Below are 23,060 nucleotides of genomic sequence, written 5' to 3'. Positions count from 1 at the left end.
TAATTCTTAATAATTTATAACTATTTTAATAATAATTTATAAAATAATAATTATTATTTACACATTGTAAATCATATTTAATATTTATTTAATCGTAATTTATTATGATTTAATTGAATAAAAAATCACTAAAATTATTTCTTGGGGGGGTCCGTGCCCCCCCCCAGCTCAAGTTCCTCCCCCCATGGGGGGAGGGGAACGTGCCCCCCCCCACCCCCCCCCCCGTTAATCATCCCTGGCCAAACGCCTGGAACCTTCCCTGTCCTCAATCCCGGGGATTAAGGGGTTAATCCGGGGGGAGGGGCTGATCTGGGGGGTCACACGGGGCCGGGGGGGGGGTCACCTGCAGACCCCTCCCCCCATTTCAGCACCGCGGACAGCGGGAATTGGGGGAGGGGCAGCGGGAGCCGCCCCCCCCGCCAGGGGGCGCCCTCGGCCCGGGCTGGGCGTGGCCTGAGGGGGCGTGGTCTGGGGGCGTGGCTGTGGGCGGGGCCTGGGCGGGGCGCTCCGGGGGTCCCGGGCGATGGCGGAGGGCGGCTGAAGAGGGGGGGGGGCTGCGGGTACCGGGGGCTGCGGGGGGGGAGGGGGGGACAGCGAGGCCGGGACCCCCCCGGCACCGGCAGGGGCGACATGGATGACTCGGGAGTGATCCGGCGGCGGCGGCTGCAGGTACCGGGAGGGGATCGGTACCGGCAGCGGTTCGGTACCGGAGGCGATCGGTACCGGGAGCGGTTCGGTACCGGAGGGGATCGGTACCGGAGGGGATCGGTACCGGAGGGGATCGGTACCGGCAGCGGTTCGGTACCGGAGGGGATCGGTACCGGGAGGGGATCGGTACCGGCAGCGGTTCGGTACCGGGAGCGGTTCGGTACCGGGAGGGGATCGGTACCGGGAGGGGATCGGTACCGGGAGGGGATCGGTACCGGGAGCGGTTCGGTACCGGGAGGGGATCGGTACCGGGAGCGGTTCGGTACCGGGAGGGGGTCGGTACCGGGAGCGGTTCGGTACCGGGAGGGGATCGGTACCGGAGGGGATCGGTACCGGAGGGGATCGGTACCGAGGGATGCGGTGATCGGTACCGGGAGATCAGTGCGATGGGAGGTGGGCCAAGGGTCCGGTACCGGCTACCGAGGGGGGGATGTCGGTACCGGGGGATGCGGGGATCGGTACCGGGAGGGGATCGGTACCGGGGGATTCGGGGATCGGTACCGGGAGGGGATCGGTACCGGGGGATTCGGGGATCGGTACCGGGAGGGGATCGGTACCGGGGGATGCGGGGATCGGTACCGGGGGATCCGGGGACCGGTACCGGGAGGGGATCGGTACCGGGGGATGCAGGGATCGGTACCGGGGGATGCGGGGATCGGTACCGGAGGATCCGGGGATCGGTACCGCTGTGCACGGGAAGCGGCGGGGGGTCGGTGATGCGGTGACGGGATCGCTACCGGAGGGATTGGATCGGTACCGGGGGCTGCAGGCCCATCCGCAGGGCGGTACCGGGCGCTCCCGGGCGCTCCCGGGCGGTACCGGGCGGTACCGGGCGGTACCGGGAAGGTCGCTCCGGGCGCGGCCGGCACCGGGAGGGGGGGGGGGGGGGTGGGGGGCGATGCGGGCCCGGTACCGGGGGGCGTTCCGGGGCCGGGGAGGGCGGACCGGGAGCGGCTGACCCGGCGGGGTTCGGACACCGGGCGAGGTTCGGGGGCCGCGGTTCCCCCCCCGCCCCGCCCCCCCCCCCGAATGCGGGGTTGGGGAGGGGTCGCTCCGGTGCGTCCGGTTGGGGCGGGGGGCTCCGGGCCGCCCCCCAGCCGCTGCCGCTGTTCCAGAAGGAGCTGCCGCTGCCTCGGAAGAGCAGCAGGTGAGACCCCCACCCACCCCCACCCCCCCCCCCGCGCCCCCCAAACCCCGCCCCGGGCCCCGCCCACTGCAGCCGCCGCGGCCCCCCCCGACCCCCCCGCCCCGCCGCCGCCCCGGACCCCCGGAGCCCCCCGGAGCCCCCCCGGACCCCCCGGAGCCCCCCCGGAGCCCCCCCGGAGCCCCCCCGGAGCCCCCCGGACCCCCCGGAGCCCCCCCGGAGCCCCCCCGGAGCCCCCCGGAGCCCCCCCGGACCCCCCGGAGCCCCCCCGGAGCCCCCCCGGACCCCCCGGAGCCGCCCCGGACCCCCCCGGAGCCCCCCCGGAGCCCCCCCGGAGCCCCCCCGGACCCCCCGGAGCCCCCCCGGACCCCCCGGAGCCCCCCGGAGCCTCCCGGAGCCCCCCCGGAGCCCCCCCGGACCCCCCGGAGCCCCCCCGGACCCCCCGGAGCCCCCCCGGAGCCCCCCCGGAGCCCCCCGGAGCCCCCTCGGACCCCCCGGAGCCCCCCGGAGCCCCCCCGGAGCCCCCCCGGAGCCCCCCCGGAGCCCCCCCGGACCCCCCGGTGCCCCCCGGTGCCCCCCGGTGCCGGTCCTGGCGGGCAGCAGAATGTTCCGCCGCACCAAGAGGTACCGGGGGGGGGGCTCGGCCTTCCTCCCGCGCCGCCGGCATCGTCAGCCTTCATCATCCTCATCTCCATCCTCATCTTCATCATCCCCATCATCATCCCCATCATCATCCTCATCATCATCCCCATCATCATCCTCATCCTCATCCTCATCATCCTCATCCTCTCTCCACCCTCAGCCTTCATCCTCCTCTCCATCCTCATCCTCCTCTCCGCCTTCATCATCCTCTCCATCTTCACCCTGCTCCCTCGCCCGCTCCCTCCTTCATCCCCATCATCCTCATCATCCTCATCCCCCCTCCATCCTCATCCCCTCTCCCCCCTCCTTCCTCACCCTCCATCCTCATCCTCCCCCTCCCCCCCTTTCTCGCCCCTCGCCGTTTATTTTTTTTATTTTTATTTTTATTTTTTTGGGGGGGGGGGATGGGAGGGAGGGGTCTGTGGGTGCCCCCCCTCCCCCCTCCCCCAGCGCGGGGGTCTGGCCTGGGGGTCCTGATGTGAGTGGGGGTCTCACGACCCCCCCCCAGCTGCCGCACGAGCAACCGGAAGAGCCTGATCCTGAGCAGCACCTCCCCCACCCTCCCGCGGCCCCACTCGCCGCTGCCCGGACACATCGGTGAGACCCCCGGACCCCTCCCCAAATGTCCCCGACACCCCCCGGGTGTCCCCTCACCCCCCCCCCCATCCTCACTGTGCCCGCGACCCCTCCCCAGCGCCCTCCACACCCTCCCGGTGTCCCCAAATCCCCCCCAGCGTCCCCCGACCCCTCCCCAATGTCCCCAATCCCCCCCCCCCAGACCCCTGGGGGTGTCCCCAAATCCCCCCGACCCCTCCCCAATGTCCCCAATCCCCCCCCCCCAGACCCCTGGGGGTGTCCCCAAATCCCCCCGACCCCTCCCCAATGTCCCAAATTCCCCCCCCCCAGACCCCTGGGGGTGTCCCCAGCTCTCCCCGACCCCTCCCCAATGTCCCCAATCCCCCCCCCGGGTCCCTGGGGGTGTCCCCAAATCCCCCCGACCCCTCCCCAATGTCCCCAATCCCCCCCCCCAGACCCCTGGCGGTGTCCCCAGCTCCCCCCCAGCGTCCCCCGACCCCTCCCCAATGTCCCCAGTTCCCCCCCCAGACCCCTGGGGGTGTCCCCAAATCCCCCCGACCCCTCCCCAATGTCCCCAATCCCCCCCAGACCCCTGGGGGTGTCCCCAGCTCCCCCCGACCCCTCCCCAATGTCCCCAGTCCCCCCCCAGACCCCTGGGGGTGTCCCCAGCTCCCCCCGACCCCTCCCCAATGTCCCCAATCCCCCCCCCAGACCCCTGGGGGTGTCCCCAAATCCCCCCCAAATCCCCCCGACCCCTCCCCAATGTCCCCAATCCCCCCCCGGGCCCCTGGGGGTGTCCCCAAATCCCCCCGACCCCTCCCCAATTTCCCCAATCTCCCCCCGGGCCCCCTGGGGGTGTCCCCAAATCCCCCCCAGCTCCCCCTGACCCCTCCCCAATGTCCCCAACGCCCCCCAAGGTCCCCCCCAGACCCCCGGGGATGTCCCCAATGCCCCCCGCCCCCCCCCCGATGTCCCCAACCTCCCCCCAAAATCCCCAAAGCCCCCCCAGATGGACCCTCAGAAACCCCCCTCGGACCCCCCCAAGCTGCTGGGACCCCTCCCCAAAACCCCGGGGTCCCTCCTTGCCCCCCCCCCCCGGGGTGGTTCCCGTTCGCTTGGCCCCGCCCACAAGCGGGGAGGGGCGTGGCTTAGCAGGGCGTGGCGGGTGACGTCACCCTCACCTGTGCGACCCCCGGGCAGGTAACAGCCCCCTGGACAGCCCCCGGAACTTCTCACCCAGCGCCCCCGCCCACTTCTCCTTCGCCTCCTCCCGCAGGTGAGGGGGGGTCGGGGGGGTCGGGGGGTCGGGGGGTGACCCCAATGTCCGGGAGTGACCCCAATGTCCGGGGGTGACCCCAGTGAGTGACCCCAATGTCCGGGAGTGTCCCCAATGTGTGACCCCAATGTCCAGTGGTGACCCCAATGTCCAGGGGTGACCCCAATGTCCAGTGAGTGACCCCAATGTGTGACCCCAATGTCCGGGAGTGTCCCCAATGTCCAGTGGTGACCCCAATGTCCACTGGTGACCCCAATGTGTGACCCCAATGTCCGGGGGTGACCCCAGTGGTGACCCCAATGTCCAGGAGTGACCCCAATGTGTGACCCCAATGTCTGGGGGTGTCCCCAATGTCCAGTGAGTGTCCCCAATGTCCGGGGGTGTCCCCAATGTGTGACCCCAATGTCCGGGGGTGACCCCAGTGAGTGACCCCAATGTCCGGGAGTGTCCCCAATGTCCAGGGGTGACCCCAATGTCCAGGGGTGACCCCAATGTCCGGGGGTGACCCCAATGTGTGACCCCAATGTCCAGTGAGTGACCCCAATGTGTGACCCCAATGTCCGGGGGTGTCCCCAATGTCCGGGGGTGACCCCAATGTCCAGGGGTGACCCCAATGTGTGACCCCAATGTCCAGTGAGTGACCCCAATGTCCGGGGGTGTCCCCAATGTCCGGGGGTGTCCCCAATGTCCGGGGGTGACCCCAGTGAGTGACCCCAATGTCCAGTGGTGACCCCAATGTCCGGGGGTGACCCCAGTGTGTGACCCCAATGTCCAGGGGTGACCCCAATGTCCGGGGGTGACCCCAGTGAGTGACCCCAATGTCCAGTGAGTGACCCCAATGTCCGGGAGTGACCCCAATGTCCAGGGGTGACCCCAATGTCCGGGGGTGTCCCCAATGTCCAGTGAGTGACCCCAATGTCCAGTGAGTGACCCCAATGTCCGGGAGTGACCCCAATGTCCAGGGGTGACCCCAATGTCCAGGGGTAACCCCAATGTCCGGGGGTGACTCCAATGTGTGACCCCAATGTCCAGTGAGTGACCCCAATGTCCAGTGAGTGACCCCAATGTGTGACCCCAATGTCCGGGAGTGTCCCCAATGTCCAGTGGTGACCCCAATGTCTGGGGGTGTCCCCAATGTCCAGTGGTGACCCCAATGTGTGACCCCAATGTCCAGGGGTGTCCCCAATGTCCGGGGGTGACCCCAATGTCCGGGGGTGACCCCAGTGTGTGACCCCAATGTCCGGGAGTGTCCCCAATGTCCAGGGGTGACCCCAATGTCCAGGGGTGACCCCAATGTCCAGTGAGTGACCCCAATGTCTGGGGGTGACCCCAGTGTGTGACCCCAATGTCCAGTGGTGACCCCAATGTCCAGTGAGTGACCCCAATGTGTGACCCCAATGTCCGGGAGTGTCCCCAATGTCCAGTGGTGACCCCAATGTCCAGGGGTGTCCCCAATGTCCAGTGAGTGACCCCAATGTCCGGGGGTGTCCCCAATGTCCGGGGGTGTCCCCAATGTCCAGAGAGTGACCCCAATGTCCAGTGAGTGACCCCAATGTCCGGGGGTGTCCCCAGTGTGTGACCCCAATGTCCGGGAGTGTCCCCAATGTCCGGGGGGTGACCCCAGTGAGTGACCCCAATGTCCAGTGGTGACCCCAATGTCCGGGGGTGACCCCAATGTCCAGTGGTGACCCCAATGTGTGACCCCAATGTCCGGGGGTGACCCCAATGTGTGACCCCAATGTCCAGGGGTGTCCCCAATGTCCAGGGGTGACCCCAATGTCCGGGGGTGTCCCCGATCTCTGGGGTCAGGGTGGTGACAGGGACAACAACCCCGGCTCCGGGGGGGTCCCCTGAGCCCCCCTGACCCCCCGTGACCCCCGTGACCCCGTGACCCCGTGACCCCCGTGACCCCGTGACCCCGTGACCCCCGTGACCCCCCGTGACCCCCGTGACCCCCCGTGACCCCCCCTGACCCCCCTGACCCCGTGACCCCCGTGACCCCCCGTGACCCCGTGACCCCGTGACCCCGTGACCCCCAGGACCGACGGGCGCCGGTGGTCGCTGGCGTCGCTGCCCTCCTCGGGCTATGGCACCAACACCCCCAGCTCCACCGTCTCGGTGAGCCGGGGGTCCCGGGGGGAGGGGGCTCCGGGGGCTCCGGGGGGCTCCGGGGGGTTCGGGGGTCCCGTGGGGAGGGGGCTCCGGGGGCTCCGGGGGGCTCCGGGGGCTCCGGGGGGCTCCGGGGGGCTCCGGGGGCTCCGGGGGGTCCGGGGGGGCTCCGGGGGGCTCCGGGGGGCTCCGGGGGCTCCGGGGGGCTCCGGGGGGCTCCGGGGGGGTTCGGGGGGGTTCGGGGTGTTTATCGGGGGTCCCTGGGGATGGGTCGGGGGTCCCGGCGGTGACGCGGGGGATGGGTCGGGGGTTGGGTCGGGGGTCCCGGGGTGGGTCGGGGGTCCCGGGGTGGGTCGGGGGATGGGTCGGGGGTCCCGGTGGTGACACGGGGGTTGGGTCGGGGGTCCCGGGGTGGGTCGGGGGTCCTGGGGGTGACTCGAGGGATGGGTCGGGGGTCCCGGGGTGGGTCGGGGATCCCGGGGGGTAACACGGGGGGTGGGTCGGGGGTCCCGGGGTGGGTCGGGGGTCCCGGCGATGACGCGGGGGATGGGTCGGGGGTCCCGGGGGATGGGTCGGGGGTTGGGTCGGGGGTCCCGGTGTGGGTCGGGGGTCCCGGCGGTAACACGGGGGGTGGGTCGGGGGTCCCGGGGGTGACTCGGGGGTTGGGTCGGGGGTCCCGGCGGTGACTCGGGGGATGGGTCGGGGGTCCCGGCGGAAACACGGGGGGTGGGCCGGGGGTCCCGGGTGGGTCGGGGGTCCCGGCGGTGACGCGGGCGCGCAGTCCTCGTGCTCGTCGCAGGAGCGGCTGCACCAGCTGCCGGCCCAGCCCACGGCCGAGGAGCTGCGCTTCCTCTCCCGCCACTTCGGCAGCTCCGAGAGCCTCGCCGAGGAGGATGGGGGGGCTCGGGGGGGGGGTCCCGCCCCCCGGCCCCGCTCCCGCAGCCTCAGGTGGGCCCGGGGGGGCGGGGGGAGGGGCGGGGGGGGGATGTGGGGTGGGGGGGGGGGCAGAGCTGGTGGCACATTGAGGGGAGGGGGACATGGGGGGGTGCCCATTGTGGGGAGGGGGACATGGGGGGGTGCCCATTGTGGGGAGGGGGACATGGGGGGGGTGCCCATTGTGGGGAGGGGGACATGGGGGGGTGCCCATTGTGGGGAGGGGGACACCTGGGGGTGCCCACTGTGGGGAGGGGGACATGGGGGGGTGCCCATTGAGGGGAGGGGGACACCTGGGGGTGCCCATTGTGGGGAGGGGGACACCTGGGGGTGCCCACTGTGGGGAGGGGGACACCTGGGGGTGCCCATTGTGGGGAGGGGGACATGGGGGGTGCCCATTGTGGGGAGGGGGACACCTGGGGGTGCCCATTGAGGGGAGGGGGACATGGGGGGGTGCCCATTGTGGGGAGGGGGACATGGGGGGGTGCCCATTGTGGGGAGGGGGACATGGGGGGGTGCCCATTGTGGGGAGGGGGACACCTGGGGGTGCCCATTGAGGGGAGGGGGACATGGGGGGTGCCCATTGAGGGGAGGGGGACATGGGGGGGTGCCCATTGTGGGGAGGGGGACACCTGGGGGTGCCCATTGAGGGGAGGGGGACATGGGGGGGTGCCCATTGTGGGGAGGGGGACACCTGGGGGTGCCCATTGTGGGGAGGGGGACACCGGGGGATGTCCCTGGTGCCAGCTGTGTCCCCCCCGTGCCAGCCCCGGGCGCTCGCCCTCGTCCCACGACAACGAGATCGTGATGATGAACCACGTGTACAAGGAGAGGTTCCCCAAGGTGGGGCCGGGGGGGTTTGGGGGTCTCTGGGGGGCTGGGGGGTGGCCCCGATGTCAGTTATGGGGTCCCTGGGGGGCTGTGGGGGTGGTTACAGGGTCCCAGTGGGTCTGTGGGGCTCCGTGGGGCAGGTTATGGGATCCATGGGGTGGGTTATGGGTTCCATGGGGCAGTTATGGGGCAGGTTATGGTTTCCATGGGGCAGGTTATGGGTTCCATGGGGCAGGTTATGGGATCCATGGGGCAGGTTATGGGATCCATGGGGCAGTTATGGGATCCATGGGGCAGTTGTGGGGCAGTTGTGGGGCAGGCTATGGGGCAGTTGTGGGGCAGTTATGGGGCAGGCTGCAGCCGCTGTCTCCCGCAGGCCACGGCGCAGATGGAGGGTGGGTTATGGGGCAGTTATGGGGCAGTTATGGGATCCATGGGGCAGTTATGGGGCAGGCTATGGGGCAGGCTATGGGGCAGTTATGTGGCAGGCTATGGGGCAGGCTATGGGGCAGGCTGCAGCCGCTGTCTCCCGCAGGCCACGGCGCAGATGGAGGGTGGGTTATGGGTTCCATGGGGCAGTTATGGGGCAGTTATGGGGCAGTTGTGGGGCAGGCTATGGGGCAGTTGTGGGGCAGGCTATGGGGCAGGCTGCAGCTGCTCTCTCCCGCAGGCCACGGCGCAGATGGAGGGTGGGTTATGGGTTCCATGGGTTCCATGGGGCAGTTATGGGGCAGTTATGGGATCCATGGGGCAGGCTATGGGGCAGGCTATGGGGCAGGCTGCAGCCGCTGTCTCCCGCAGGCCACGGCGCAGATGGAGGGCGGGTTATGGGATCCATGGGGCAGTTATGGGATCCATGGGGCAGTTATGGGGCAGTTATGGGGCAGTTATGTGGCAGGCTATGGGGCAGGCTATGGGGCAGGCTATGGGGCAGGCTGCAGCCGCTCCCCTCTCCCGCAGGCCACGGCGCAGATGGAGGGTGGGTTATGGGTTCCATGGGATCCATGGGGCAGTTATGGGATCCATGGGTTCCATGGGGCAGTTATGGGATCCATGGGGCAGGCTATGGGGCGGTTATGGGGCAGGCTATGGGGCAGGCTGTGGGGCAGTTATGGGGCAGGCTATGGGGCAGTTGTGGGGCAGGCTGTGGGGCAGGCTGCAGCCGCTGTCTCCCGCAGGCCACGGCGCAGATGGAGGGTGGGTTATGGGATCCATGGGGCAGTTATGGGATCCATGGGGCAGGCTATGGGGCAGTTATGGGGCAGTTGTGGGGCAGTTGTGGGGCAGGCTATGGGGCAGGCTGCAGCCGCTGTCTCCCGCAGGCCACGGCGCAGATGGAGGGCGGGTTATGGGTTCCATGGGGCAGGCTATGGGGCAGTTATGGGGCAGTTATGGGGCAGTTGTGGGGCAGGCTATGGGGCAGTTATGGGGCAGGCTATGGGGCAGGCTGCAGCCGCTGTCTCCCGCAGGCCACGGCGCAGATGGAGGGTGGGTTATGGGTTCCATGGGGCAGGTTATGGGATCCATGGGGCAGGCTATGGGGCAGTTATGGGGCAGTTATGGGGCAGGCTATGGGGCAGGCTGCAGCCGCTGTCTCCCGCAGGCCACGGCGCAGATGGAGGGTGGGTTATGGGTTCCATGGGTTCCATGGGGCAGTTATGGGGCAGGCTATGGGGCAGGCTATGGGGCAGGCTATGGGGCAGGCTGCAGCCGCTCCCCTCTCCCGCAGGCCACGGCGCAGATGGAGGGTGGGTTATGGGTTCCATGGGGCAGTTATGGGGCAGTTATGGGGCAGGCTATGGGGCAGGCTATGGGGCAGGCTATGGGGCAGGCTGCAGCCGCTGTCTCCCGCAGGCCACGGCGCAGATGGAGGAGCGGCTGGAGGAGTTCGTGCGCGGCTGCGGCCCCGGCGGGACCCCCCTGGCCGACGGCGCCCTGAGCTTCATCCAGCACCAGCTGGTGGAGCTGGCCCGGGACTGCCTGGCCAAGGCCCGGCACGGCCTCATCACCGCCGGCTACTTCTGCGAGCTGCAGGAGAACATGGAGAGACTGCTGCAGGACGTGAGGAGACAGCGGGGACAGCGGGACAGGGGGACAGGGGGACAGGGGGACAGGGGGACAGCTGGACACACGGGGGACACTGGGGACAGATGGGGGACAGCGGGGACAGCGGGGACAGCGGGGACAGGGGGACAGGGGGACAGCGGGGACACACGGGGACACACCGGGGACAGGGGGGACAGGGGGACAGCGGGGACAGGGGGACAGGGGGACACTGGGGACACACGGGGACACAGCGGGGACAGCGGGGACAGATGGGGACAGACTGGGAACAGGAGGGACAGTGGGGACAGCAGGACAGTGGGGACACACAGGGGACAGACGGGGGGGCAGAGGGGGACACTGGGGACAGCTGGACAGAGGGGACAGTGGGGAATAACAGGGAACAGAGGTGACAGGGGGACAGCGGGGACAGTGGGGACACACAGGGGACAGCAGGGACAGATGGGGACAAACAGGGAATAACAGAGAACAGGGATGGAGGGGACAAACGGGGACAAACAGGGACAAACGGGACCCAAAAGGACCTCAAAGGGACCAGCAGGACCCAACAGGACCCCGAGGGACCCGAGGGACCCCGAGGGACCCCCAGGTGTCCCCTGACCCCCCCCGTGTCCCCTCAGGCCTACGAGCGCTCGGAGTCGGAGGAGGTGGCCTTCATCACCCAGCTGGTGAAGCGGCTCCTCATCATCATCTCCCGCCCCGCGCGGCTGCTCGAGTGCCTGGTGAGCAGCTGTGCGCTCACCTGTGTCACCTGTGTCACCTCACTGTGTCACCTGTGTCACCTGTGTCACCTGTGTCACCTCACTGTGTCACCTGTGTCACCTGTGTCATCTCACTGTGTCACCTGTGTCACCTGTGTCACCACACCTGTGTCACCTGTGTCACCTGTGTCACCTGTGTCACCTCACCTGTGTCACCTGTGTCACCTGTGTCACCTGTGTCACCTGTGTCACCTCACCTGTGTCACCTGTGTCACCTCACTGTGTCACCTGTATCACCTCACCTGTGTCACCTGTGTCACCTGTGTCACCTGTGTCACCACACCTGTGTCACCTCACCTGCGTCACCTCACCTGTGTCACCTGTGTCACCTGTGTCACCTCACCTGTGTCACCTGTGTCACCTCACTGTGTCACCTCACCTGTGTCACCTGTGCCCTCACTTCTGTCACCTCACCTATGTCACCTCACCTGTCCCCACCTGTCCCCTCCCCTGTCCCTCACCTGTCCCCACCTGTCCCCACCTGTCCCCACCTGTCCCTCACCTGTCCCACACCTGTCCCTCACCTGTCCCCACCTGTCCCTCACCTGTCCCCTCACCTGTCCCCACCTGTCCCTCACCTGTCCCTCACCTGTCCCCACCTGTCCTCACCTGTCCCTCACCTGTCCCCTCACCTGTCCCTCACCTGTCCCCACCTGTCCTCACCTGTCCCCACCTGTCCCCACCTGTCCTCACCTGTCCCCACCTGTCCCCACCTGTCCCCACCTGTCCCCACCTGTCCCCACCTGTCCCCACAGGAGTTTGACCCCGCGGGGCTCTCCCAGCTGCTGGCGGCGGCCGCGGGCCGGGCCGAGGGGCCCCTGAGAGCCGACACCCCCCGGTACCTGCTGAGACAGCTGGGCCGGGCACGGGGGGGACGCACAGGTAACGGGGGGACAGGTGGGGACAGGTGTGGGGGACAGGTGTGGGACAGGTGTGGGACAGGTGTGGGACAGGTATGGGACAGGTGTGGGGGACAGGTGTGGGACAGGTGTGGGACAGGTGTGGGACAGGTGGGGGACAGGTGTGGGGGGACAGGTGGGGGACAGGTGTGGGACAGGTGTGGGACAGGTGTGGGACAGGTGTGTGGGACAGGTGTGGGGGACAGGTGTGGGACAGGTGTGGGGGGACAGGTGTGGGACAGGTGTGTGGGACAGGTGTGGGGGACAGGTGTGGGACAGGTGTGGGGGGACAGGTGTGGGACAGGTGTGGGGGGACAGGTGTGGGGGACAGGTGTGGGGGGACAGGTGTGGGACAGGTGTGGGGGGACAGGTGTGGGGGACAGGTGTGGGGGGACAGGTGTGGGACAGGTGTGGGGGGACAGGTGTGGGACAGGTGTGGGGGACAGGTGTGGGGGACAGGTGGGGGACAGGTGTGGGACAGGTGTGGGACAGGTGTGGGACAGGTGTGTGGGACAGGTGTGGGGGACAGGTGTGGGACAGGTGTGGGGGGACAGGTGTGGGACAGGTGTGTGGGACAGGTGTGGGGGACAGGTGTGGGACAGGTGTGGGGGGACAGGTGTGGGACAGGTGTGGGGGGACAGGTGTGGGGGACAGGTGTGGGGGGACAGGTGTGGGACAGGTGTGGGGGGACAGGTGTGGGGGACAGGTGTGGGGGGACAGGTGTGGAACAGGTGTGGGGGGACAGGTGTGGGACAGGTGTGGGGGACAGGTGTGGGGGACAGGTGGGGGACAGGTGTGGGACAGGTGTGGGACAGGTGTGGGGGGACAGGTGTGGGACAGGTGTGGGACAGGTGTGGGACAGGTGTGGGACAGGTGTGGGGGGTCAGATATGGAGTGGGGGGTTTGGGACATGGTGGGTACACAGGTACAGATGGGGGGGCCACACCTGTGTCCTGTACCCCACACACACCTGTGCCCCCCACACTCACCTGTGCCCCCCACACTCACCTGTGCCCCACACCTGTGCCCCCCATACTCACCTGTGCCCCCCACACTCACCTGTGCCCCCCACACTCACCTGTATCCCCCCAGACACTCACCTGTGCCCCCCACACTCACCTGTGCCCCCCACACTCACCTGTGCCCCACACCTGTGCCCCCCATACTCACCTGTGCCCCCCACACTCACCTGTATCCCCCCAGACACTCACCTGTGCCCCACACCTGTGCCCCCCACACTCACCTGTGCCCCCCCACACACACCTGTGCCCCCCCAGACACTCACCTGTATCCCCCACACTCACCTGTATCCCCCACACTCACCTGTGCCCCCCACACTCACCTGTGCCCCCCCAGACATGCTGCACCTGGAGGAGCCCGACAGCAGCGGCACCAACACCCCGGAGCCCGAGGATGGGGCTGAGGTGAGCGCTCATCCCCCCACTGCCTCACCTGTCCCCTCATCATCTCACCTGTCCCATCACCTCACCTGTCCCCTCATCATCTCACCTGTCCCATCACCTGTCCCCATCATCTCACCTGTCCCCTCATCATCTCACCTGTCCCATCACCTCACCTGTCCCATCACCTCACCTGTCCCTCCATCACCTGTCCCATCACATCACCTGTTCCTCCATCACCTGTCCCATCATCCGTCCCATCACCTCACCTGTCCCCATCACCTCACCTGTCCCCATCACCTAACCCTAACCCTAACCCTAACCCTAACCCTAACCCTAACCCTAACCCTAACCCTCACCTGTCCCCATCACCTCACCTGTCCCTCACCTGTCCCCATCACCTCACCTGTCCCATCACCTCACCTGTCCCTCACCTGTCCCCATCACCTCACCTGTCCCTCACCTGTCCCACACCTGTCCCCCCACCTCACCTGTCCCACACCTGTCCCTCACCTGTCCCCCCACCTCACCTGTCCCACACCTGTCCCTCACCTGTCCCTCACCTGTCCCCCCACCTCACCTGTCCCCCCAGGGCCGCGCCGCCGCCCCCCGCCCCAAGGAGCCGCCAGGTGAGAGCGACTTCGAGACCATCAAACTCATCAGCAACGGCGCCTACGGGTGAGCGGGGCGGGCTGGGGGCGGCAGGTGAGGGCTGGGGGAGCCGACAGGTGAGGCGGGGGCGGGGGCCAGGTGACGACAGTGTGGCGGCCCTGTCGCGACGGCAGGGCGGTGTACCTGGTGCGGCACACGGCCACGCGCCAGCGCTTCGCCATGAAGAAGATCAACAAGCAGAACCTGCTGCTGCGGAACCAGGTGCAGCAGGCCTTCGTGGAGCGCGACATCCTCACCTTCGCCGAGAACCCCTTCGTGGTCAGCATGTTCTGCTCCTTCCAGACCCGCCGCCACCTCTGCATGGTCATGGAGTACGTGGAAGGTGCGGGACAGCCGCGCGATATGGGGGGGGGCGCGATATGGGGGTGGGGGGGGCGCGATATGGGGGTGGGGGAGCGCGATATGGGGGTGGGGGGCGCGATAGGGGGGTGGGGGGGCGCGATATGGGTGGGGGGGCGCGATATGGGGGTGGGGGGGCGCGATAGGGGGGTGGGGGGTGGCAATAGGGGGGTGGGGGGGCGCGATATGGGGGTGGGGGGGCGCGATATGGGGGTGGGGAGTGGCAATATGGGGGTGGAGGGTCACGATATGGGGGGTGGGGAGTCACGATATGGGGGTGGGGGGGCGCGATAGGGGAGTGGGGGGCGCGATAGGGGGATGGGGATCAGGATATGGGGATGTGGGTCATGATATGAGGGTGGGAGGTCACGATATGGGGGTGGGGGTCACAATAGGGGTATGGCTGTTGGGGTATGGGGCTGGATGTCGCGATATGGGGCTGGATGTCGCGATATGGGCATGGACAGGTGGGGCTGGGGATGGTGGTAACAGCTGTCCCCGTGTCCCCCATCTGTCCCCATTTCCCCTCATGTGCCACCACATCCCCCCCATCCCCGGTGTCCCCCTGTCCCCTCCATCCACCCCCGGTGTCCCCATTGTCCCCATTATCCCGGTGTCCCCATGTCCCCACTGTCGTGTCCCTGTGTCCCCACTGTCCCCATGTCCCTGCTGTCCCCATGTCCCACTGTCCCCGTGTCCCCGTGTCCCCATGTCCCACTGTCCCCATGTCCCACTGTCCCATTGTCCCCATGTCCCCATGTCCCCGTGTCCCCATGTCCCCATGTCCCCGTGTCCCCGTGTCCCCATGTCCCCGTGTCCCCATGTCCCCGTGTCCCCGTGTCCCCGTGTCCCCATGTCCCACTGTCCCCATGTCCCCATATCCCCATGTCCCCATGTCCCCATGTCCCCATGTCCCCATTGTCCCCGTGTCCCCATTGTCCCCATTGTCCCCATGTCCCACTGTCCCCACTGTTCCCATGTCCCCATGTCCCACTGTCCCCATGTCCCCATATCCCCGTGTCCCCATGTCCCCATATCCCCGTGTCCCCCTGTCCCCGTGTCCCCGTGTCCCCGTGTCCCCGTGTCCCCAGGCGGGGACTGTGCCACCCTGCTGAAGCACATCGGGGCGCTGCCCCTGGAGCTGGCCCGGCTCTACTTTGCCGAGACGGTTCTGGCGCTGGAGTACCTGCACACCTACGGCATCGTGCACCGCGACCTCAAACCCGACAAGTGCGCCCGGGGGGGGCTGGGCCGGGGGCTGCGGGGACTCACCTGGGCCCCGCCCGCTCCTCACCTGCGCGTGCCCCGCCCCGCAGCCTGCTGATCACCTCGCTGGGCCACGTCAAGCTGACGGATTTCGGGCTCTCCAAGATGGGGCTGATGAGCCTCACCACCAACCTGTACGAGGGGCACATGGAGAAGGACGCGCGCGAGTTCCGGGACAAGCAGGTGGGTGATGTGGGTGTGGCCGGGTGTGCCCAGGTGGGTGCCGTGGGTGTGCCCAGGTATGGCCAGGTGCACCCAGGTGTGCCCAGGTGGGCGCCACGGGTGTGCCCAGCTGTGCCCAGGTGCTCCCAGGTGTGCCCAGATGTGCCCAGGTGTGCCCAGGTGCACCCGGGTGTGCTCAAGGCATGCCCAGGTGTGCCCAGATGTGCCCAGGTGTGCCCAGGTGCACCCAAGCGTGCTCAAGGCATGCCCAGGTGTGCCCAGATGTGCCCAGGTGGGTGCCATAGGTGCACCCAGGTGTGCCCACATAGGTGCCCTAGGTGTGCCCAGATGGGTGCCGTAGGTGTGCCCAGATGTGCCCAGGTGTGCCCAGATGTGCCCAGGTGCACTCAGGTGTGCCCAGATGGGTGCTGTAGGTGTGCCCAGATGTGCCCAGGTGCACCCAGGTGTGTCCACATAGGTGCCGTAGGTGTGCCCAGGTGTGCCCACATGGGTGCCGTAGGTGTGCCCAGGTGTGCCCAGGTGCACCCAGGTGTGCCCAGGTGGGTGCCGTAGGTGTGCCCAGGTGTGTCCAGGTGTGCCCAGATGTGCCCAGGTGCACCCAGGTGTGCCCACATAGGTGCCGTAGGTGTGCCCAGGTGTGCCCACATGGGTGCCGTAGGTGTGCCCAGATGTGCCCAGGTGCACCCAGGTGTGCCCACATAGGTGCCGTAGGTGTGCCCAGGTGTGTCCAGCTGCGCCCAGGTGTGCCCACATAGGTGCCGTAGGTGTGCCCAGATGTGCCCAGGTGCACCCAGATGGGTGCTGTAGGTGTGCCCAGGTGTGCCCAGGTGCACCCAGGTGTGCCCACATAGGTGCCGTAGGTGTGCCCAGGTGTGCCCAGGTGCACCCGGATGTGCGCAGCTGTGCCAGGCACAGCGCAGGACAGGTCAGCAGGCTGAGTCTGCGGCAGGGGCGTGTCCCGAGCCGAGCTCACCTGCCCGCAGGTGTGCGGCACCCCCGAGTACATCGCGCCCGAGGTGATCCTGCGCCAGGGCTACGGGAAGCCCGTGGACTGGTGGGCCATGGGCATCGTCCTCTACGAGTTCCTGGTGGGCTGCGTCCCCTTCTTCGGGGACACCCCCGAGGAGCTCTTCGGGCAGGTGATCTCAGGTATGGCCCGTGGGGACGTGGGGACCGGACAGGTGACCCTGGGGGACAATGTGGGGACAGGACAGGTGACCCTGGGACAGGTGACCCTGGGGGTTGATGTGGGGACAGGTGACCCCGGGGTTCGATGGGACAGGTGACCCCGGGGGTCGATGTGGGGACAGGACAGGTGACCCCGGGGGTCGATAGGACAGGTGACCCCGGGGTTCAATGGGACAGGTGACCCCGGGGGTCGATGTGGGGTGGGACAGGTGACCCCGGGGTTCAGTGTGGGGACAGGTGACCCCGGGGGTCGATGTGGGGTGGGACAGGTGACCCCGGGGGTCGATGTGGGGACAGGACAGGTGACCCTGGGGGTTGATGTGGGGACAGGTGACCCCGGGGTTCGATAGGACAGGTGACCCCAGGGGTCGATGTGGGGACAGGACAGGTGACCCCGGGGTTCAACGTGGGGACAGGACAGGTGACCTCGGGGGTCGATGGGACAGGTGACCCCGGGGTTCAGTGTGGGGACAGGTGACCCCGGGGGTCGATGTGGGGACAGGTGACCCCGGGGGTCAATGTGGGGACAGGACAGGTGACCCCGGGGTTCAACGTGGGGACAGGACAGGTGACCCCGGGGGTCGATGGGACAGGTGACCCCAGGGGTCGATGTGGGGACAGGTGACCCTGGGGTTCGATGTGGGGTCAGGTGACCCCAGGGGTCGATGTGGGGACAGGTGACCCCGGGGGTCGATAGAACAGGTGACCCCGGGGGTCTGTTCTCAGCTGTCCCCTCTGTGTCCCCTCCCCACCCGTGCCAGACGAGATCCTGTGGCCGGAGGGGGACGAGGCGCTGCCCCCGGACGCGCAGCACCTCATCTCCTGCCTCCTGCAGCCGGACCCGCTGCGGCGCCTCGGGGCAGGTGAGACCCCCCCCCGCCCCCAGAGCCCCGGGACACCCCCCGGGACACCCCGAACCCCCCCCTGAGCCGGAGCTGCCGCGCAGGGGGGGCTCAGGAGGTGAAAGCCCACGGTTTCTTCGCCACGCTCGACTGGACGGGGCTGCTGCGGCAAAAAGCCGAGTTCGTGCCGCACCTGGAGTCCGAGGAGGACACGAGCTACTTCGACAGTGAGAGACCCCCGGGACACCCCCAGACCCACCCCTGGGGACCCCCCCCCGCCCCGTGTGACAACCCTGGGATCACCCCCTGGAGCATCCCGGGATTCCCACCGGGGTCTCCTCGGGGTCATTCCCCCCCCCACCCCTGGAGGTCGCTCTAAGGGACCCCCCCTCTCACCTGTGCCCCCCCAGCGCGGTCGGACAGGTACCCCCACGTGACGTCGTACGAGGACGAGGACACGACGGAGGACGAGCCCGTGGAGATCCGGCAGTTCTCCTCCTGCTCCCCCCGCTTCAGCAAGGTGGGAATTTATGGGGGGGACGTGGGATGGCGGGCGTGCCCAGGTGTGCCCAGGTGTGCCCAGGTGTGCCCAGGTGTGAGCAGCTGCGCTCCCACAGGTGTACAGCAGCCTGGAGCAGCTCTCGCAGGAGCCGAAGCCCAAGGGGCGCCCGCGGGACGAGGGGAGACGCGACGGCTTCGCCCGCGAGCGCGGCTGGAGAACGGGATCACCTGAGCTGTGCGCACCTGCGGGGTCTGGGGGGGATCACCTGAGCTGTGCGCACCTGCGGGGCCCGGGGGGATCACCTGAGCTGTGCGCACCTGCGGGGTCCGGGGGGATCACCTGAGCTGTGCGCACCTGCGGGGCCCGGGGGGGATCACCTGAGCTGTGCGCACCTGCGGGGTCTGGGGGGGATCACCTGAGCTGTGCGCACCTGCAGGGCCCGGGGGGGATCACCTGAGCTGTGCGCACCTGCGGGGTTCGGGGGGGATCACCTGAGCTGTGCGCACCTGCGGGGCCCGGGGGGATCACCTGAGCTGTGCGCACCTGCGGGGTCTGTGGGGGATCACCTGAGCTGTGCGCACCTGCGGGGTCTGGGGGGGATCACCTGAGCTGTGCGCACCTGCGGGGCCTGGGGGGATCACCTGAGCTGTGCGCACCTGCGGGGCCCGGGGGGGATGCGGGGCCCGGGGGGATCACCTGAGCTGTGCGCACCTGCGGGGTCTGGGGGGGATCACCTGAGCTGTGAGCACCTGCGGGGTCTGGGGGGGATCACCTGAGCTGTGCGCACCTGCGGGGTCTGGGGGGGATCACCTGAGCTGTGCGCACCTGCGGGGTTCGGGGGGGATCACCTGAGCTGTGCGCACCTGCGGGGCCCGGGGGGATCACCTGAGCTGTGCGCACCTGCGGGGTCTGGGGGGGATCACCTGAGCTGTGCGCACCTGCGGGGCCCGGGGGGATCACCTGAGCTGTGCGCACCTGCGGGGCCTGGGGGGGGCTCAGACCCCATCCCCACATCCCCACATCCCTCACCTGCCGTGTCCCCGCAGGAAGCACCGCTCGGCAGGTGAGGGGCCGCCCCCCGAGGGTGAGGGCAGCCCCCCGCCGGGCGCCCGCCGCCGCTTCTCGGCGCTGCTGGAACCGGCGCGCCCCGGGCCCGCCCCCGAGGAGCGGCCGTGCCCCCGCAACGGGGGGCGGGAGGGAACGGCGGAGGGAGCCGGCGAGGAGCCGGGTGAGTCGCGGGGAGGTGGGGAGGGGTCCCCGAGGTGTTGTCGCGGGTCGTTTCACCCGCAGCGTCTCCCACCCGCGCAGGGGAGCGAGCGCCGAGGGCCGGGGAGGCGCCCCCGGCCCGCTCCGAGCTGGGGCTGCGGCGGCCGCGGCACCCGGGGGTGGCTCCCGCCGAGGGCGGAGGGGACAAGCGCAGCCCCCGGGCCCCCGGGAAGGTCACCAAGTCGGCGTCGGCCACCGCGCTGTCCGTCATCATCCCCAGCGGTGGGTGACACCCCCCGGGACCCTCCCCATGGGCCACAAATCCCCTCGGGACCCCCCCCCGTATTCTCAGGGATCTCCTCCGGGGTCTCCAAATGCCGCCGGGACCCCCGCAGGGAGCCCAAATCCCTCTGGCACCCCCCTCCTGTTCCCAGCGATCTCCTCCAGGGTCCCCAAATCCGCCCGCGACCCCCCTAAAGGACCCTCCCCAAACACCCAGGGACCCTCCAGACCCACGGGAGGGGGAGCCTGGGGGTCTCCAGGGTTTCTGTGGGTGATGCGACCCCCCGACCCCGTGGATTTGGGGTCTCTCACTGGGGTTTTGTGGGTGGTGGGACCCCAAATCCCGCGGGTGGGGTGTCCCGGTGCCCCGGGGGGTGACGGCGGTGCCCGTGGCGGGGTCTGGGGGTCTCCCGTGGGGGGTTTTTGGGTGGCGTTAGCGGGGTCTGGGGGCGCAGGGGAGGCGCCCGGCTCGTCCCCCCTGGGCAGCCCCATGTCGCCGCGGTCGCTGTCGTCGGACCCCTCGTCGCGGGACTCGTCACCGGGCCGGGAGCTGGCCCCGGCCGTGGCCGCCCCACCCCGCTCGCCCATCGCCATCCCCCGGCCCGGCAAGAAATTCGGCTTCACCCTCCGGGCCATCCGCGTCTACCTGGGCGACAGCGACGTGTACAGCGTGCACCACGTCGTCTGGGTCAGGGACACCTGGGGTGACACCGGGGGGGGCACGGAGACGGGATTTTGGGGTGGAGGAACGGGGACGGAGACGGGATTTTGGGGTGGAGGAACGGGGACACGGGCGGGTTTGGGGACACTGGGGGGGGACAGGGATTTTATTTGGGTCAGGGGTGTGTGGGGGACATTTGGGGGGTCTGGGTGCGTTGTGGGTGACTCCGTTTTGGGGGATATGAGGGGGGGGGGGTCTGGGGTGTGACGTCCCCAGCGCCCCGAGGGTGACCCGGTTTTTGGGGGGCAGCACGTGGAGGAGGGCGGCCCCGCGCAGGAGGCCGGGCTGTGCGCCGGGGATCTGATCACGCACGTTAACGGGGAGCCGGTGCACGGGCTGGTGCACACCGAGGTCGTGGAGCTCATCCTCAAGGTGGGGGACACCGGGGTGACGGGGGTGGGGGTCACCGGGGGGTGGTGGCGGTGGGCGCGGCGGGGTCACAGGGGTCAGAGGTTTGGGGGGGGGTCATGGCAGGGTCATGGCAGGGCAGCCGTGACCAGGGTGGGGGGTGGGCGTTGGGGGGCCCTGCCCGTGACCCGCTGTCACCCAGAGCGGGACCAAAGTGCTGGTGACAACGACGCCGCTGGAGAACACCTCGATCCGCCTGGGCCCCGCGCGGCGCCGCAGCGCCCGCGCCAAGATGGCCCGGAGGAACCGCCGGGGAGGCACCGGGAGCGGCCACGAGAGGTGGGAAGCGGGGGGCGGTGTTTTTTGGGGGAGCAGCGGCGGCGGCGGCGGCGGCGGCGGCGGCGGGACGTGACGGGTCCTCCCGCCCGCCAGGCGGCGCAGTGCGCTGTTCCGGCACCTCGCCCGCCAGGCCTCGCTGCTGCACACGAGCCGCTCGCTGACGTCACTGAGCCGCTCGCTCTCCTCCTCCGACTCGCTGCCCGCCTCCCCCACGCACGCGCGGGCGCGCGACCCAGGTACGGGGCGGGGCCAAGGGGAGGGGGCGGGGTCAACGCAGGGGGGGCGGGGCCACGGTAGCGGACGGCGGTCCCGGTGCTCAGTCCCGGTGCCCGGTCCCGTTCCGCGCAGGGGCCTCCCCGCCCAGCAGCTCGCCGGGCTCCAGCGCTCCGCCGTCGCCGGCGGGGCCGCACCTGCGGCCGAGCTCCCTGCAGGGGCTGTCGCCGAAGCTGCAGCGGCAGTACCGGGCGGCGCGGTGCCGCTCCGCCGGCAGCATCCCGCTGTCGCCGCTCGCCCACACGCCCTCGCCGCCCGCCGCCTCCCCGCCCGCCTTCCCCGCCAAGCTGCACCCCAAGGCCGCCGAGTCCCCGCGCCTCGCCCGCCGCGGGCTCCCCGAGAAGGCGGCGCCGGGGCCCCCCCGCAAGCTGGGGCTGGAGCCCCCCCGGAAGGATTTCCCGGCCGAGCCGCCGCTGCAGAGCTTGGCCGAGTGGGACGGGGAGGGCCCGGCCGAGCCGGCCCCGCCCGCGCCCCCCGCCCGCCGCCTGGGCCGGCAGGAGCTGCCGCTGCTGCTCGGGGGCCCCCCCGGGGCAGAGCCGCCCCCCCCGGGGCCGGAGGAGCCCGAGCGGGGGGCGCGGGGTCCCCCCAAGGCGCTCAGCCCGGTGCAGGAGCACGAGCGCGGGGGGGCGGCCCCGGGGGGGCCCCCGGTGCCCATCGTGGTGGTGGGGCCCGGTGCCACCCCCGGGGACCCCCGGAGCGCCGCGGGCCCCCCCGGGCGCTGAGCTTTACCCGAGCCCCCCCCGCCCCCAACCCCCGGCTGTAAATAGGGGGGGGGGCACCCCGGGACCCCCAGGCATGCGGGGGTCGCACCCCCCCCCCGGCCCCTCCCCACGTACGCGAAGGGTTAATACTGTGACACCCCTCCAGTGTGACGTCACCGATCCGGCAAACCCCCTCCCCCTCCCCCCGGTGTGATGTCATCGACCCGGACAAGCCCCCCGCCCCCCCAGGGTGATGCCCCTCACCCCCCCCCCCGGTGTCCCGTTTGCCCCCGGATATGGCTCCGGTGATGACATCAAAGCGGCGATGACGTCACAGCACCGATGTCACGGGAGGGGCACGGGCGCTGCTGCGACGTCACTCGGCTGGTGACATCACGACCGTGACGTCACTGGATGCGTGAGGGCGGTGATGTCACAGCCGAGCGGGGGGGGGCGGCTATGCCCGGTTTGCGAGCCGGTGGTGACGTCACCAACCCCATCCGTGACATCATCACACTCCCCATCTCCCCTCCCCCCGTTCTCGCTATGCAAACGCCCCCCGGGACTGGGGGGGCCGGGGGGGCCCCGGGGACCAATAAAGGCTGTACAGCACCGACCCCCGGCTGCCGTTCGGGACACGGCGGGGACACCGGGGGGACACCGGGAGGGGGGGGGATACGGGGGGGGACACACCGGGGGGTGAGGGGGGGGGGGGGGACACTCGTCATCGTGCGCGCCCACCGCCCCGGGGACCCCCCCCTCCCGACCCTCCCGGGGGTGATTTGGGGGTCACACATCCCTGAGGACCCCTGGGAGGTGGTTTGGGGGTGTCACCGACCCGGGGACCCCCCTCCG

General features: G+C 69.6%; 1 protein-coding gene across 4 annotated transcripts; it reads left to right on the top strand.

Moving 5' to 3' along the window:
* Positions 1-559: 559 nt before the first annotated feature.
* Positions 560-22,821, top strand: MAST1 (microtubule associated serine/threonine kinase 1). Of its 4 annotated transcripts, none has more exons than XM_086871281.1 (27): positions 560-669; positions 1,827-1,855; positions 3,003-3,091; positions 4,271-4,346; positions 6,386-6,464; positions 7,237-7,403; positions 8,156-8,231; positions 10,074-10,280; positions 10,904-11,005; positions 11,800-11,926; positions 13,300-13,367; positions 13,936-14,021; positions 14,129-14,337; positions 15,446-15,584; positions 15,671-15,803; positions 16,787-16,952; positions 17,753-17,854; positions 17,938-18,060; positions 18,244-18,353; positions 18,451-18,569; positions 19,382-19,563; positions 19,644-19,823; positions 20,279-20,511; positions 20,794-20,916; positions 21,095-21,231; positions 21,325-21,467; positions 21,580-22,821. In XM_086871281.1, the coding sequence occupies exons 1-27, from the start codon at positions 631-633 to the stop codon at positions 22,224-22,226; spliced, it is 3,891 nt and encodes a 1,296-aa protein (XP_086727407.1). In that variant the 5' UTR covers positions 560-630; the 3' UTR covers positions 22,227-22,821. The 4 variants fall into 4 exon arrangements, with proteins under 4 accessions (XP_086727407.1, XP_086727408.1, XP_086727406.1 ...); XM_086871282.1 differs by having other exon boundaries at positions 1,824-1,855; positions 7,255-7,403; XM_086871280.1 differs by having other exon boundaries at positions 1,824-1,855.
* The last annotated feature ends 239 nt before the right edge of the window (positions 22,822-23,060 follow it).

The sequence above is a fragment of the Cyanistes caeruleus genome, chromosome 35 (assembly GCF_971803275.1).
Source record: "Cyanistes caeruleus chromosome 35, bCyaCae1.hap1.1, whole genome shotgun sequence".
NCBI lineage: Eukaryota > Metazoa > Chordata > Aves > Passeriformes > Paridae > Cyanistes > Cyanistes caeruleus.
Note: the sequence above shows the minus strand (reverse complement) of the source record. Positions and strands in the feature narration are given on the sequence as shown.